Source organism: Porites lutea, chromosome 12, assembly GCF_958299795.1.
Source record: "Porites lutea chromosome 12, jaPorLute2.1, whole genome shotgun sequence".
In the NCBI taxonomy this organism is placed as follows: domain Eukaryota; kingdom Metazoa; phylum Cnidaria; class Anthozoa; order Scleractinia; family Poritidae; genus Porites; species Porites lutea.
The window spans coordinates 4590315-4604870 of NC_133212.1; the positions used below are offsets into that span (position 1 = coordinate 4590315).

Sequence of the window (14556 nt, forward strand, 5' to 3'; positions counted from 1 at the left end):
TCGTCCACCATGTTGGTTCGATGAATTCTTTTTTCATGGGTGAGTCCGCTGTCCAGAAACGAAACTGCAGTACCTTTGCTTCCAGTAACACTCGGACTATTTTCGTACTGTTGACAAAACACTACGTATATTTTTTAAAGGATTTCTAAAACACAAAGTGCATATGAAGTGGTTCAGTTCTATCCTTGGTTTAAATTTTATTTCCTTTTGTTTTTGGTTTGATAATGAGTTTGAAACAAGAGAAAATGAAATTTAAACCAAGGATAAAATTGAACCACAACATGTCCTCCAAATCTACTTGCACTCGATTTGCTCAGTAGATTCTCCCCGCAAATTGAAAAGCCTCTGTCAACAACAGCAAGCTCCAACAAGCCTTACTGAGTAGTGTAATGTACATGTAATTAATAGGGGTAAAATAATGCCAGCAAAGTTATAGCCTGCGTAGCAGGTGTCAAAAGGGGTAGGGGGTAGGGGATAGGAAGGAAGCCTGCCACGCAAGCTAGCAAAGTTACCCAATGATGGAACAAAAAGGTCAACAAAGCAAAACATACAGATAAAAAATTTTAAAAATGCAAAGTTTTTGTTTTAATTTTCCCTCTTCACTTCAGGCTAACTTGTGCGAGTTTGGAGAAAATCTTATCGGTGGAGCTGCCATTATGAACTGGTGAAACAGGCAAACTGCATGGGACAAAGAAACGCTGCCAAGGTCCTAAGTTATTTCTTTGCCCTATTCTTCTAACTGTTTTTGTGAGCTTGCACTAGCTTCTCCCCCACCAAAATTTTCACCAACCTTGCATAAGTGAGCCAGACGAATTTCTAGGAAATGCATCTGTAAACATTACCTGTATTTGCAGGCTGGCAATAAACAATTGTTGGTTTCCAGCCATTTAAAGGTGGCCATCTATGAGTCATTTCACTAGCCTCCTGTTTGCGAACCTCTTAAGTACAGGTTTTTCTAACATGAAAAGGCAGCCATGTTGGTGGACAAAACAATACAATTTTAATTTTTCTTTTGGCAGAATTGTTTAGTTCCCAGTTGGGGGAAATACTTTTGTTCACATCCATCAACATGGCCCAAGTGATGTCAGCTGCAAAACTGTCCAGAGGTGTACACTGATGAAAAAACAAGCCTGGGACCAGGTTCTGCAGTGGGGGAAGATTGGAAAAAGGACAAAAAAAATCAGCCAGCGAAATCAGCCAAGCGCAACTTTCTTCCACCAACGAGCCTGGTCCCAGGCAATAAAAATCTTAAGAGCTCGGCCATCCACATTTTATTGGGAAAATGTATTTTGTATTACATCAACAAACTTGTCTCTTAATGTATCCTTAAAGGTTTTGTACCAAGATAATATCTTAAGCCGTCTGTTAACAATTTCCTCATGAGATAAGTGCATCTCATTCTCTATGATCTTGGGTAGGTCTCTCCAATCCTTGAGATAAATAAAGGGAGCCTTGAAAGTTTTCAGCAGATTCAAAGGAGACATTGTATCTTTTTTACATCTTCCAGGTGTAACCACATCTTCAATCACTGGCACTGATCCATAAGAACAAGCTTCGTATATGCGATAGCATTCAGTATTCATTCCCACAGGATTGAGAGTCAAGTCACTGTTAGCTAAAGCATAACGGAAGTCATTAGCTGATTCAGCTGTCTCGGCTGGTGCCCAGCTATCTCTTGTCTTCACAAAACAGACATTGTCAAGACCAAACTGATTTATAACCCGTTGCAGCACAACACGAGAAGAATTGGGATAAATAGTACCTAGAAAATTGCACCTAAATTTTCGCCGTTTTTGAGCATCAACAGACATAAAATAGACATTGGGGAAATTCCTGTACGTGGCTACTCCCAATGGCCACTGGTAAAAGGTTTTTGAATCGGCGTACGGGATGTCATAAACAATAAAAGCAAATTGAACAAGTCCGCCATGGATTTGCATGTATGGAAACAACCAATCATTTTCGCACCGTTCATTTCCCAAAATTACGACTGCTACATGACGAAGATTTGGAAGATTTTTAAGGGAATCAAGCCAGGCTCGCGCGAACTCAACCTTTTTTGGCTCTCGTCCGTTAACAACGAGCACAACATTTCTAGCCTGTCTTGGGACTTTCTCAGGAACAACGCCTGGGCCAGTGCGAAAGGTGAACCGCACACTACGAATCTGCTTTTGTCCATAACTCCACACTCCTCCAAGCCTCTCCTCTAAAGGGCCCTCGAGGATATGCTCCCAAAGGTACAACCCAATGGCCGCTTTCCCCAAAATTTCTACATCAATGGAATGTTGCGACGGTCTTGACTTGTACGCATTGGCAACTTTTTGGGTAGACTGCGCGACAACTGTCACTGGTTTTGGAAATGCTGCTTCATCCTCGCTCGACAGAAGGACTTTAAGTGCATAAATTGTAAGAACTAGGTAAATGGAAGCGAGGAGAACTACGGTCACCTTGCATTTTGAAGTCTTTGCAGTCTTTGACATTTCATCAGATGGTCCGCCATGTTTTTTTGAATACTATTACGGGCGCGCGCGCATGGGGAAATGATACCGCGACGTTGGGATCGCGGGCGCAGACATGGGGGATCATTGACAAGCCACAACAAAAACATGAACAAAAAAACTGTGGTAAATGAAAAACTCTAAACATGCAGGTATGAGTAGATTCACCTGATGTAAGCCTGGCTATTTTTAGGGAAGATTCATGCTAAGATCAGCTTGATATTGACACATACATGTACTATGATACAGCCGACCGCATGATGTACTAACTGTACTCTAGTGGTTCAGCCAATGTAACCCAGTGATCTTGCTGTAATTTGTCTTAAAAGGACGAAAAGTTGTTAGAGGTTTCATTGGAAGCGGTCACAAGTCGTGTTCAGGAGCTAAAGGAATCTATCCAGGCATTTCTGGTCAAGCTTGAACATGAGCAGATGAACTGGTAATTTTTAAACACATCATCTACAAGCTCATTGCAATTTATTCAGGGATCAACAAAACCTGGATCGGATCAACCCCTATGTTTCACTAAATGGCAAAAGGTTAAGGATTGGTTACAGTGGTTAATCAGATCCGGTTTGTTAAAGGTTTTGTTGATGGCCATTTTATTTTGAAGCTTATTGATATTTTGTGGGTGTAATGTCTAAATTTGTTTTATCATCAAATATCCTGCCATTTCGTTTGCATCACCGAAGAATGTATGTGAGTCTCACACCTACAGATTTAAGGAATTGATCTCCCACATCAAGGAAAATTTCTCACCCCTGACACACTTAAAGTTGGTGCCTGCCTTTCTTTACTCCCTTTGATTAAACAGTTGTCTCTCAACAAGACAAACATCTCAGGGGCAGATCCAGAGAGCGTGGTTTGGGTGGCTAGCCACCCATCTTTAGAACAGCCCACCAAAAAAACATTATGCGTGGAAAAACAAAAGGAAATACGTGGGTCCCCCCAAAAATATAGAAATATGTAGGTCGTAAAAACCTTGTGAAACCAACCAGCCCTTGTCCTTCCTAAATCACCATTTTTAGGGACAAACGTGGGACAACACAAAATAAATTAACGTATAGTTTGGTGGGCGATTGGTATCATCCACCCCTCATAAAAAAATCCTGGATCCACCCCTGCGTCTCAGCTCTAAGACAGACTCATAATGCAGTCGCAAAGGTGTCAATCTTAAATGGAGTTTACTGTACTTTGCTTTTTCTTCTTCATTTCAGGCCGTCCATCTTGGATAACTATGCCCTTCTTTCAGGTTCGAACAGCTTAACAATTTGGTACCATAAACTTTATATACTTTTGGAATTGACTTTATATAGGAAAAAGTTCTTATTGTTCTCATCGTTAGTGAACGTTAACTTTTAACAGGTCAAGTAAACACATTGACCAAACTACTCAAGAATGAAAAAACACCTTCCCTCAGAAACCTGGTCTTGCTACCTCTTCTGGTACAACAGGAAGTTGATCCTGACATTCAGGTGCAGATCATTATTGTTACAGTACTGCTCAAAGATAAGCATCCACGTCAATGAGCTTCAAACTCGCTAGCAAGAAATTTATAAATGCGAGTCGGTTTACCTAATGCGCTTCAAAAATGGGCTTGCATTAGAACTGATTAATATGTATGAGCTAGCGCATTGTTCCTGGTTTATTGTTGTCGCAACAGCCACAACAAAAGGCTTAACAACATCTACAAGACTCGGTGAAGACAATAACAGTAGACAAGACTATAGATGTTCTTTCCTTTTTCCAATGAAGTGAAATTAACAACCACATAACATAAAAATTAAAATGATCAAAGAAACATTTCCAGGAACCTACAAACACTTTCCTCTATTCACACAGAACATTACATTAATATTCCACATTCCACAACCTACTGTAATAATAATTAGCATCATTATTTTATTGATTACAGTAAGTTAAGTACAGATAGCAGCTCTTTGTGCAAATAAGGAATGCTGGCAATGCCGGATCCAGACCTTGAGATATGGAGGGGTGGGAGGGGGGCAGTCATCCAGTACCTTTGATAAAAGGGGGGCGGGGGTTTCCAAAAAAAATTTTCTCGGCCCTTTGGGGCTCAGTTTGGTCTAAAAATAGGAGGGGATCCAGGCCCCCTGGGCCCCTCCCCTGGACCCGCCACTCGCTGGTCCAGTTGTGTACAGTGCACCACATTAAATAGGACAATGGAATCAACAACAGGAAGGATTCAGCCATTCAGGCATTCTGAGCAAATTTTTCCATCACTGTATATGGCAGCTGTGATTAATTAGATTACTGAAGATAGACTTTTTTTTTTCAGAAATCAACAGACGGAAGGGTTCAAGCCTTCAACCATGAAGTTGGTTAGCACAATTAATTAAATTGTAGTTATTGATTGATCAATGCTAGAAATTTGAGTTTCATTATTTTAAATCCATCTTTTATTCATGTCATCAGTACTGTATAAATGGTGACCTTTTGCTTCAAGATCCTGTATCTTTTTTTTTTATCTGCTAGTCCCAGACTACTTGCGGACAAAGTACGATCCTGAAATAGAAGATGCAGAGCAAAGACTAGAAACTATGGCAACCAGCATCCCTACTGATCATGCGCAGGTAAAGCAGACCAAGTGCAAAAAAGTAACAGTATCATTTGCGGAACTGTACAGAACCCTAGTAACTCGAACTCTGAAGAGAAACAAAAAACAATTTGAGTTATTGGCGGTTCAAGTTATCTGGGTGGTTTAAATATTAAACTTGTATTAAAAAAATGAAATGACAATAGAGCTCTGTGTCTATCTTGATGTGTTACGCATTTTTCAGTATCGCCTAACATAAGGTCCTCTCAATTTTAAGTTAGTCACGTAACTGCAAGCATTACAAAGTCACGTAATATGAATTGCTTCATCTCCAATAAAACTGATTTATAACTTGCAGTTAATACTGACTAGGAATGTGAAAGAATCTCTTCATGCAGTTAAAGCAACATAATACAAAACAGGGAGCTTTAGCAACGACGATGGCGAAGGCAGCGAAAACGTCGCTATTAAAAATAATCTTTGTGTTTTTTTAAAATCTGTTGCGATCATTTCAATTCGCTTAAGACATCAAATGTAGGTAAAATGAATTGTAGGGGACCGAACCAAAGTTCGTCGTGTTGTGTGTACTTTCTTCCTAAAACCCACCGTGAGGGAGTGATTCACGTCACACTCGTGCAGTGACGGCAAAGAGAAGTACAAAACTTTCTTGACTTCCCCGTTGCTGTCGCCGTCGTTGTTGTCAAAGCTCCCTAACTCCCCCCCAAAAAAATGTTGTCATTGTTGATCTCATTTATTTGTTGTTGAATTGCAGAAGCAGATTGCTACCTTAAATGAACTTGCCACCAATCTCATTGACCACATCACATCAGCCCGAGAGGACTGGGAAGGAGAACAGAGTGCAGGTATTTCTCGCACGTGTTTTGCTGTGGACATATTCACCGTGTGACTACCTGGTTCTTAAGATCCGGTTTAGTATGAATAGCAACGACATAGAACCGGAACAAGTCGTTCACACACATTGGACATCGCGCCGTAGCAGTTGACCGAGAGGGTTTGACTTAATCCCAGTCCTCACTCCTGAATATTTACTTCCGTCTCAGTGGATTCCAGTCCTCCCCTTTATTTATTCACTTCCGCTAAGGTCCGACTGCACCAAAGTGTGAAACAGAATCTATCCGACACGTGACGCTCCATTTTTGGGTTCGGGGCGGCGCAGCCTCACTCCGTCACAGAAATGGCGCCAAAATCACCGTTCTTATTTGTTAACAGAAGTCCTACCCAGTATGATTTTCGTGCGGGCGCAAAAGCAATCCCGTATTGTGTGAACATAGCTTACGGTCCAGCTGGGGCCCGTTTCTCGAAAGTCCCGGTAACTTTACGGGCCCGAAATCAAATATTCAAATCGAAATATAAAGAATAAGAGCGCTGCTCCTGGCTAGCAAACAACTCCATTTTGTTTCATTAACTGACAGTTTTATCATGTTAGATGCAAAACTATTGAAACCTCGATCTTTGATGTAAACGGAGACAGCTTACCGGGCCCGTTAATTATCGGGACTTTCGAGAAACGGGCTCCAGTAACTGACTAATTATTCCATTTGATGGCCTAAGAAGGTCCTTTTGCTTTGTTTTGTTTTGTGTTTTTTTTACAGCCTCAAGAAGTTCTTCCACCGTTAATCCCGATCTCAATACTCTAGTGGCTGCTGTGACATTTGGCAAAGGTAAATGCAAGATTAACGTCGAGGTCGTTTTAAAACTCTATGGAATCCTTGCTGGTAATTACAGGGAAGGAATTACCGGGAAATTTTTTGAAAGGACTAATGTCGTGGCTCAATCTCAGTTTAAAGTATGATCATCTAAAATACGTTTGGCATGCTGGCTTACCGAGCGCGGAGAAATTGTTTGAAGTTTCTGCACCCCGGCGGTGGCGGGTCCAGAAGAGGAGCCCGGGGAGCCCGCCCCTATCTCATGGTGTGGATCCGGCAATGCCCGGGTGGTTTGTGTAAATGGTAAGCACCCTTTTAATTTCTGACCAATCACCAAGCGCGAAAAATCAGAGGTGCAAAATCAACTGGATCAAGAGTGTTATTTTATTCTCGGTGTGAATTTTATTTTCCCTTGGGTCAAATTCATTATCACAAATTGTCAAACCCAAACATAAAAGAAAAGAAAATGTAAACCAACGGTAAAGTTGAACCAACAACTGCGCCTCGTAACAGGTTTCAGTATCCCGAACGAGAGCTAAACTCACAGAACTCGCCAGCGTCGCGTCAGTCAACGCAGAAAGCTGGGGGCAATAACGCGTGTTTGGTACTTTCTCAGGATATTAAAAAGCGTTATATTTATTTTTCAACCGTCTTTTATTTTTTATAGGACTTAAACCGGCTAAAGTCACAAAGGGAAGAGGATCTAAATCAGATAAAGGTAGAAAGAAAACTACGACCCGTTTTGTTTTTTTGTACGGCTGTTTGTATTCTTTGGTATCCGGTCACCTCGCCACCAAACCATCTTGCTACCAGCGAAATTGCCACTAAGAAATGTAAAAGGATACGTCTCTAAAAGAAAAATCCATTCACTTTAAATTCAAAATAAAATTTAAGGAGGCCAGGGTCAAGTTAGACTTTCAAAAAAGTCTGAAAAAAGATCGCTCCGCTCGCAAAACTACAATCGTAAAACTTGTCTTTGGGCTTGAGAAAGAAGTAACTATCCTAGGTAAGTAAACAGTGTCAATTATTGCGGAGTTTTATAGGGTGGCGAGTAGACTTCGTGGTGGTGATTTCGTTTATAACAATGATAATAATTTATTTCTTATTAGGCGCAAATTAACATCTGAATATGATCAAATGCGCCTTACAACTATAACTGCCTGTAATAATTACAATAAAGTAAACTTGAGAATACCTAAAACTTTGTAATCTAAAATTTATCAATCTAACTATAACAGGCAAAAGCCTTCCTAAATAAGTAAGTCTTTATTGTTCGTTTAAAAACCAATCGTTGGTGGCGAGATGACCGTAAAAGGGTTCATCACACGCAACTTTAAGTTGAGGAAAGTATGAAACAACGTGATTGTAATATTTTTCACTCTTTTTAGGGCCAAATGTCTGGTCGAATGATAGATCGACGAACAAAGCTCCGAGCTCAGTGAAAGTCGACACCAAGGCGGCTGCTAGTGTCCATCCCTATGCTACATCAAACAGGCCCAACAGTCGGACGGGCCTTTGACAACAGGGACCTAGCAACGGGACTAAGCATCCATGTTTCGCTATTGGAGGGCCCAGTTTTACAGAACGTTAAATATTGGCACTTTTTATCTTGCAAATGTACAAATAAAATAAATAAGAGTCAGTACCTTCAGAAATTTACCCTCTTCTCGCGTAAGTTTTCAAACGCACTGCGCATGCCTCTGCATTTGTGTGTTTGGTATTCTCTATAGATATCAGTGTTCGCAACCACTGATCGAGACGCCAAAACGAGGCTAGCAACAGTTCTCTGGAGACCTAACCTGCGTAGCTGGCTCTTATGTTGCAGAGAGCGTATGCAAGAAGCAAAGCCGCGAGGAGAATGGAGCGAAACAACAAGGCTTTTGTCGCTCGTCCCCGCTAACTTCGCCGCTCATTTGCGTTTTCGCTTGCCTAGTCCTTAATCGTCCTCTGTTTTTATTCCGCGAGGCCTATGTGTATCGGATCACGTGGTCCGAGCGAGTGTTTTACCCTTTGATTCGGATACGTCCCCCAAGTGCATTGACCGCGAAGGCCTGGGAAGACGCCAGAGACTATGCAGAGTTTGCACCAGCCAAAACCGCAAGATAAACAGGCCATTAGCGACCAACCCCCGCTCATAGAAGTAACTGGTAGATCTTAAGTATAACTATTTAAAAGCCATGCAGAGTTAGAGGTATGTTTTGATTTGGGCTGTGCGTCGATTAGTCCCTTCAAAAGTTAGGTGATTTGGAGAGTTTCTGACAGATTCTTTTGGAGAGCTTTGCTTGAGAATACCTTTAGGGGAAGCCTTAGGCGAGCCCCTCGTTGGAGAGCCGCCAGGTGGAGAAGACCTCGATAGCGTGCTGTGGCGCTCACCAGTTCCTAACGCCACAGCAACTCTTCCAATTGAAAGTAAAGAATGTGAATTTGCTTCTCTTACTTCAGGTAACGCGGGTAGAATATAAGCCCGCGTGTTATGATGAGGAAAACGATAAATGAGCCAGAGTTTTGGCGCAAAAATGCAAACAAGTGTTCCTGTCGCAGCGGCTAAATTAGTTAGACACGTGAACACGGTTAAGCTTGGGCCTACCAATATAGACCAGCCGGGGTAGAACGTGGCAAAAGTTACTGCAAACACAGTAAGTGAAAATGCTACGTGTTTTGCTTCGTCAAATCTGTGTCCGCGGGGCAGGCCTTTGGTGCTATACGCAACTATCATGGACCCGATCAGAATAGCCGCTAAGTAACATGCGCAGAAATAGCGAACAATCATTCCACCGATGGTCTGGTGTTGTTTGCACGCGGCGTAGACGATGAGGCGCGAGTCGATTTGTTTTTCAAATTGTGGCGGGTCGGCAATGATCCATATCAGCGCGACAAAAACTGGAAAAAACCACAAGGCCGCTACTATAAAAAGTATAACCTTGGATCTGTCTTTCGTAAGAGGCTTGAGCAGCGCGCGGATTCGACAAACTTTAAGAAACTGGACCAATGCCCCGCCTGTGTAAACAAAGTAGAAGATTGGCGGCAGTAAACGACAGCTTGTATCAGAAAGCTTGTTTAGGTGGATGAAATTGAACATGTAAGCCAGGATGACGAGGACCAACAATAAGTTGTTGAGAATTCCACCCGTGTCTCGAATAATCGGAGTCTGGCGCTTTTGTACGACAATTGCAATGACAACCAACGTCGAACTCACGCACCCGGCTGTAAGGACACTCAGGGCTATCCCCCAGGCCTCTCCCCATTCCACGAACCTGACCGGGACTTCCTCGCATTTGGTTTTATTTTGGTCTGATATAAAACCTTTGGGACAACTAGTACATTGGGAACTTCCCAAGGAATCACTAACAGTGTCCAGGTCACATGGTACACATTCCCAGAAGCACTGATTGGGCTTGCTTCGGTAGGTACCAGGCTTGCAGATTTCTCCACAAGTAATTCGAGGTTTTACATTCTGGTGCCACTGCATCAGATCATCGCGCACGCTTAATCTCGGCGCTCTTCCCATGTTCCAAAATCCTATCTTGACGAGATCAAAATTGCCTTGAGGCGTTTCCTGCAGGTTGTAAATGTCATACGCTGCTTCAACCTCACCCCTTTGAAAGTCGATTCGGCCCGTAATTCCTTCAAATGCTGAGAGGTTCTTGAGACTTTGTAATAGATCGTCTGGACGCAGCGCGGAAATGCGATCAGAACACGAAGCTCCTGGAGAGTTGCATTTAAGTAAATTCCTCAGGGCATAAGCAACAGAATACACTGCGTCTCTGACATATGGAATAACCCCTTGGCTGTAGTCTCGGGCGTACGTCTCGTTCGAGATCCTCTCTGTACCCGAACACTGCTTGTAAAAGGGACTCGTGTAGTTCACGGCTGAACAGTTGAATTCGTCCTGCCAAAATTCATTCCACCAGATTCCTTTATCCATAAGAGGCCCCACCTTGATAATATGTTGTTCGAATTCTTTAAAAGGAAATCCATGGAAACCAAAGCCTATGGCACCTTGAATGACCGGCTTGAACCGCACTTCTTGACTGATCAATGCGGATTCTGCCCATCCGTCACTCGCAATCCACGTTTTCCCAGTCATTCCTTGTTTAAGTGCTTCCTCAAACACTTTTATTGCTTCTGGAACAAGGCTATACAATATTATAATTTGCACATGGTCCATGCTCTTCAGTCGAGTGATCACTTGAGGAATTAGATCTTCGGAGTCGTGGACGGGGAACAGCTGTCGCATGACGATGCATATTCCGCTATCATTCGCCGCGCTTACGAAAGCATCAATCCCGCTCCGGCCATACCAATCATCCACTCCAATGACAGCGACACAAGTCCACTTATAGTGAGCTACCAGCTGCGCCATAGCTAGTGACTGAAATTTATCCACCGGAACGGTACGAAAGAATGACGTAAACTGGGGGTCAGATAGTTCCGCACTTGATGCCCCGTAGCTTACTTGAGGCACATCCACGACTTGGAGGACATTTGCCACGTTAACTGAGATCCGCGAATCCAAACCTCCAATTACCGCTAAAATAGGATTTTCTTTTGATGACGTTGCTTGCGCAACACAGCTGTTCGTCACGAGGTAACGAGGGTCAAATTTGAGCGTGTTTCTGAAGACAAAATCCGAAACAACAGTTACTGCTTCTTGGTCATCGCCACACGTGTCGCGAATATCATATCCCAAAGTCACGTTTGTTAGAATAGAGTTGTTTTTGTTGATTTCGTCCACAGCGAACATCATAGCCTCGGCATACATTAGAACATTTGGTCGCAGGTCCGAGCATGATTCTTGTTGTTTGACCAGGTGGAGAGGAAATAATCCTCCTAAAATGATGTCACCATGCTTATAAGTTCTTGTGTTTCTGTAGTCTTTCAAAGAAAGAGAAACATCGACCAGGGTATCAACAGCGAGAAGAACAATTACACTGAAGAAACGTAGAGGGTCCATTATATAAATTATGACTTTTGAACTGTGGACGAAAAGTTGAGAAGATTATCGACTGATTACATGTTCCAAAATTCGGCAGTTCTAAAATGTAACAAATCCTGCTGCCTCTTTAGATGACTCTAAATCTACGTCAGATCACACGACGTCTGTACGTTAATCCCTTGAAACTGACTCGAAAACTGAAAGTAGTGAATAGCCATTAACATTGTCAAACGCTAAATTCACGAGCAAACACAATGCAAATGATATGTTACGTTTGAGGTCTTTGTATTGGCCTTCGTTTCCTGACGCGTGACTAAAAGCGGACATTAACATTGTCAATTGTTTTTATTGTCTAACATTGATCAGCGAATCGTGACCGACAGCAGGCCAACATTTTTTTCCGGTGGAAAACTTTCATTTTAAGAAAAAATGCAAAACAAAAAAGTGAAACTCAAAGATTAGTGTAGATGGACACTGAGACTTTCTGTTTTCATCCACAGACTCATGGTAGCCCTAGCAGTTCGCATAATAAACAGCACCACAGGATGAAGGATTACTTAATGTCAAGTTTTTTGATCTCATGATTTGAACCAGTGAACACGTAACAGGATTTGATCCACTAGCTTTAAAAGATAGAACTAACTTGTATGAATGTAATAAACAGTGCAGTTCCAAAGAATAGTCCCCCAGCTCAAGATCAGAGTCGAGTCTCCTTGAATTGGTTTTATATTTACTCCGGATAGAAGTGGTTTGCTTTCTCTGAATAAATGACAGAAGAGAAAAAAGATCACTGATATGCACAATAGCGTGAGTCATTTCCTGGTTTAATATATTTTCTAGCAATACAACACGACCTCCTGATTGCTTATTGGAGTTTAATGATCAACATTGATTGTTCATTTTGAATTTCAACAGAAACGGTCAACATCGAGTATACGTGGTCAGTTTGGTTCTTATCAGTCAAAGAGGTAGCAAAAAAGAGCTATAAAATAAATCGGTAGATTGAAGAATAATTGCAAGTGAATTCATTGTTCCGTGGGTCATATTTAAAGATTAGATGAGTTGATTGTGCATCAATGAAATATATTTCTCCAGTAATTGTTAATGATTGTTCCGTTTCTTAAAACGCCGGTGCGCAACCAATCTTCCATTCCGCCACAGTGCCGCCAGTCCACTGCAAAAATTGGGTTTAAGTTTTGGTACATAAGGCAAGTTTAAAATAACTATAATTTCAGTAATACTTTAACATCTTTGAAATTATAGGAGAAATGGGTTTTTATGACATTTAAAAGAGGTTTCAGTCGATTTAATTTCGAACGTCAACACTCTCAATTGTCGAAGCTAATGCGCCGGCGCGCGTGGACTGCGCCACGTTCTTGAATGATTCAGCGTTCTGCAAGAGAGAATGAGAGGTGTTCTTTGTTGCTAATTAACATTTAATTTAGAAACTGAAGAATGCGCTACTTAGCTCTGAATGATTGTCGCCGATGGTAAATATAGAGTGAAATTTTTACCTCCTTTCGATATCTGTGTTTAAAAACGGGAACTGAACGGCAGTGAAACCGAAACTATTGACAACCGGAAATGTAAGTCTAAAAAAAGAAAATTTCCGATTTAACTTAACTGGCGGATAAAGTGAGCAATACTTAGTAAACTTATGCCCACGTAAGAGATGACGTCAATAAAGGAAGTTATGTTAATTTTACAATCGTCATTTTACTTTTGTCGTTGGAATGGGATGATATTTTTTTCAACTTATACTGAGGCCCAGTTCAGACGCCGCTCCACTCATGTGCCGAACCTAACTGATGAATTAAGTACGGCAAAAGAGCGGCGTCTGAATCAATTTGGTACGGCAGTTTTAGTTTGGTGCGGCAAAAGCGTTAAGTTCGACAGAGTCTGTTAAGTTCGACAGAGTCTGTCGAACTTTTGTCGAACTTAACTTAGGTTCGACTGGTTCGACACACGGTACGCCGTCTGAATCAGATGTCGCGCCAGTGACGCTCCAAAGTCGAACTTATTCAGTTAGGTTCGACACATGAAAAGTACGGCGTCTGAACTAGGCCTGAGACTTTCAGGCTAACTAAAAGAATTAATAATATATAGTCTCCTCTGGTCAATTTTATTGCGTGTTCGGCGCTATGATAGTCGCGTCGTAAACTGAAAGTCAGTTTTATAAATAAGTCATCAGTCTCTTCTTCTCAGCTAGTCATCTGCAACTTTCAGCTCATGCTCCGCAATGAATTTGTGGAAGGAAAGCGTGTATGGTTTTAAGCAATATTTTGCTCTTGATAGAAGGTTCATGAAACGGGTATCTTTTCTGTCGAAACTGGCATGAAAAAAAAATAAGGATTCGGACCCCCGGAGCTGACCGGAGCCTCCCCGAATATAACTTACGGTACTTGAGTGCCACCCCTCCCCACCCCCCCCCCCCCCCCACTATCCCATGGAAACTACTTCTTAAAGGAACAAATACGCTGTAGACATGTGTGAAACTTAAGCGAGGCAGATCCAGGGATAGAATTACATAAAGGATGTGAGAATCACGCGATGCTCAGTGATTTGTAAATTCAGACAGTGTAAGAATAGAATCGATAATTGAGCAATCATGCACCACGCACGCGCGTGATGGAACTATTAAGCCGTCTATTAAAGTTTCATAACTCGGATATTAAATTTAAAATTATTCTAAAGTGAGAAGTAAGACAGGTGGAAGGGTCGTCCGCGGTCTCGGCGATCTTGCCGAACGGTAAACACCAGTATCGAATGTCGACAACTTCAAATTAGAGTGTAAAGACTGTAAAGTGAAACTCAAAAACCACTTAGTGGGATATAAATGTTGTCGTTCAATTTTATCCTTGGTTCAAATTTTCTTTTCTTTTGTTTCAAACTCATTAT

At 41.8% G+C, this 14556-nt stretch overlaps 3 protein-coding genes across 3 annotated transcripts; 1 reads left to right on the top strand and 2 right to left on the bottom strand.

Moving 5' to 3' along the window:
* Positions 1 to 1256: 1256 nt before the first annotated feature.
* On the bottom strand, positions 1257 to 2501 carry LOC140921941 (ribitol-5-phosphate xylosyltransferase 1-like; the record flags this gene model as incomplete). The annotated part of the gene is made up of 1 exon (XM_073371954.1): positions 1257 to 2501. A coding segment is annotated over one exon (1230 nt), but the record flags the coding sequence as incomplete, so codon positions are not given.
* A 57-nt stretch (positions 2502 to 2558) lies between these two features.
* On the top strand, positions 2559 to 8381 carry LOC140953930 (mediator of RNA polymerase II transcription subunit 8-like). Its single transcript, XM_073403307.1, has 10 exons — positions 2559 to 2650; positions 2828 to 2937; positions 3716 to 3750; positions 3864 to 3973; positions 4798 to 4840; positions 4995 to 5092; positions 5828 to 5918; positions 6669 to 6737; positions 7390 to 7440; positions 8111 to 8381. The coding sequence occupies exons 1-10, from the start codon at positions 2645 to 2647 to the stop codon at positions 8239 to 8241; spliced, it is 744 nt and encodes a 247-aa protein (XP_073259408.1). The 5' UTR covers positions 2559 to 2644; the 3' UTR covers positions 8242 to 8381.
* Positions 8382 to 8531: 150 nt separating this feature from the next.
* Positions 8532 to 12131, bottom strand: LOC140953929 (extracellular calcium-sensing receptor-like). Its single transcript, XM_073403306.1, has one exon. The coding sequence runs from the start codon at positions 11674 to 11676 to the stop codon at positions 8908 to 8910; it is 2769 nt and encodes a 922-aa protein (XP_073259407.1). The 5' UTR covers positions 11677 to 12131; the 3' UTR covers positions 8532 to 8907.
* Between the last annotated feature and the right edge of the window lie 2425 nt (positions 12132 to 14556).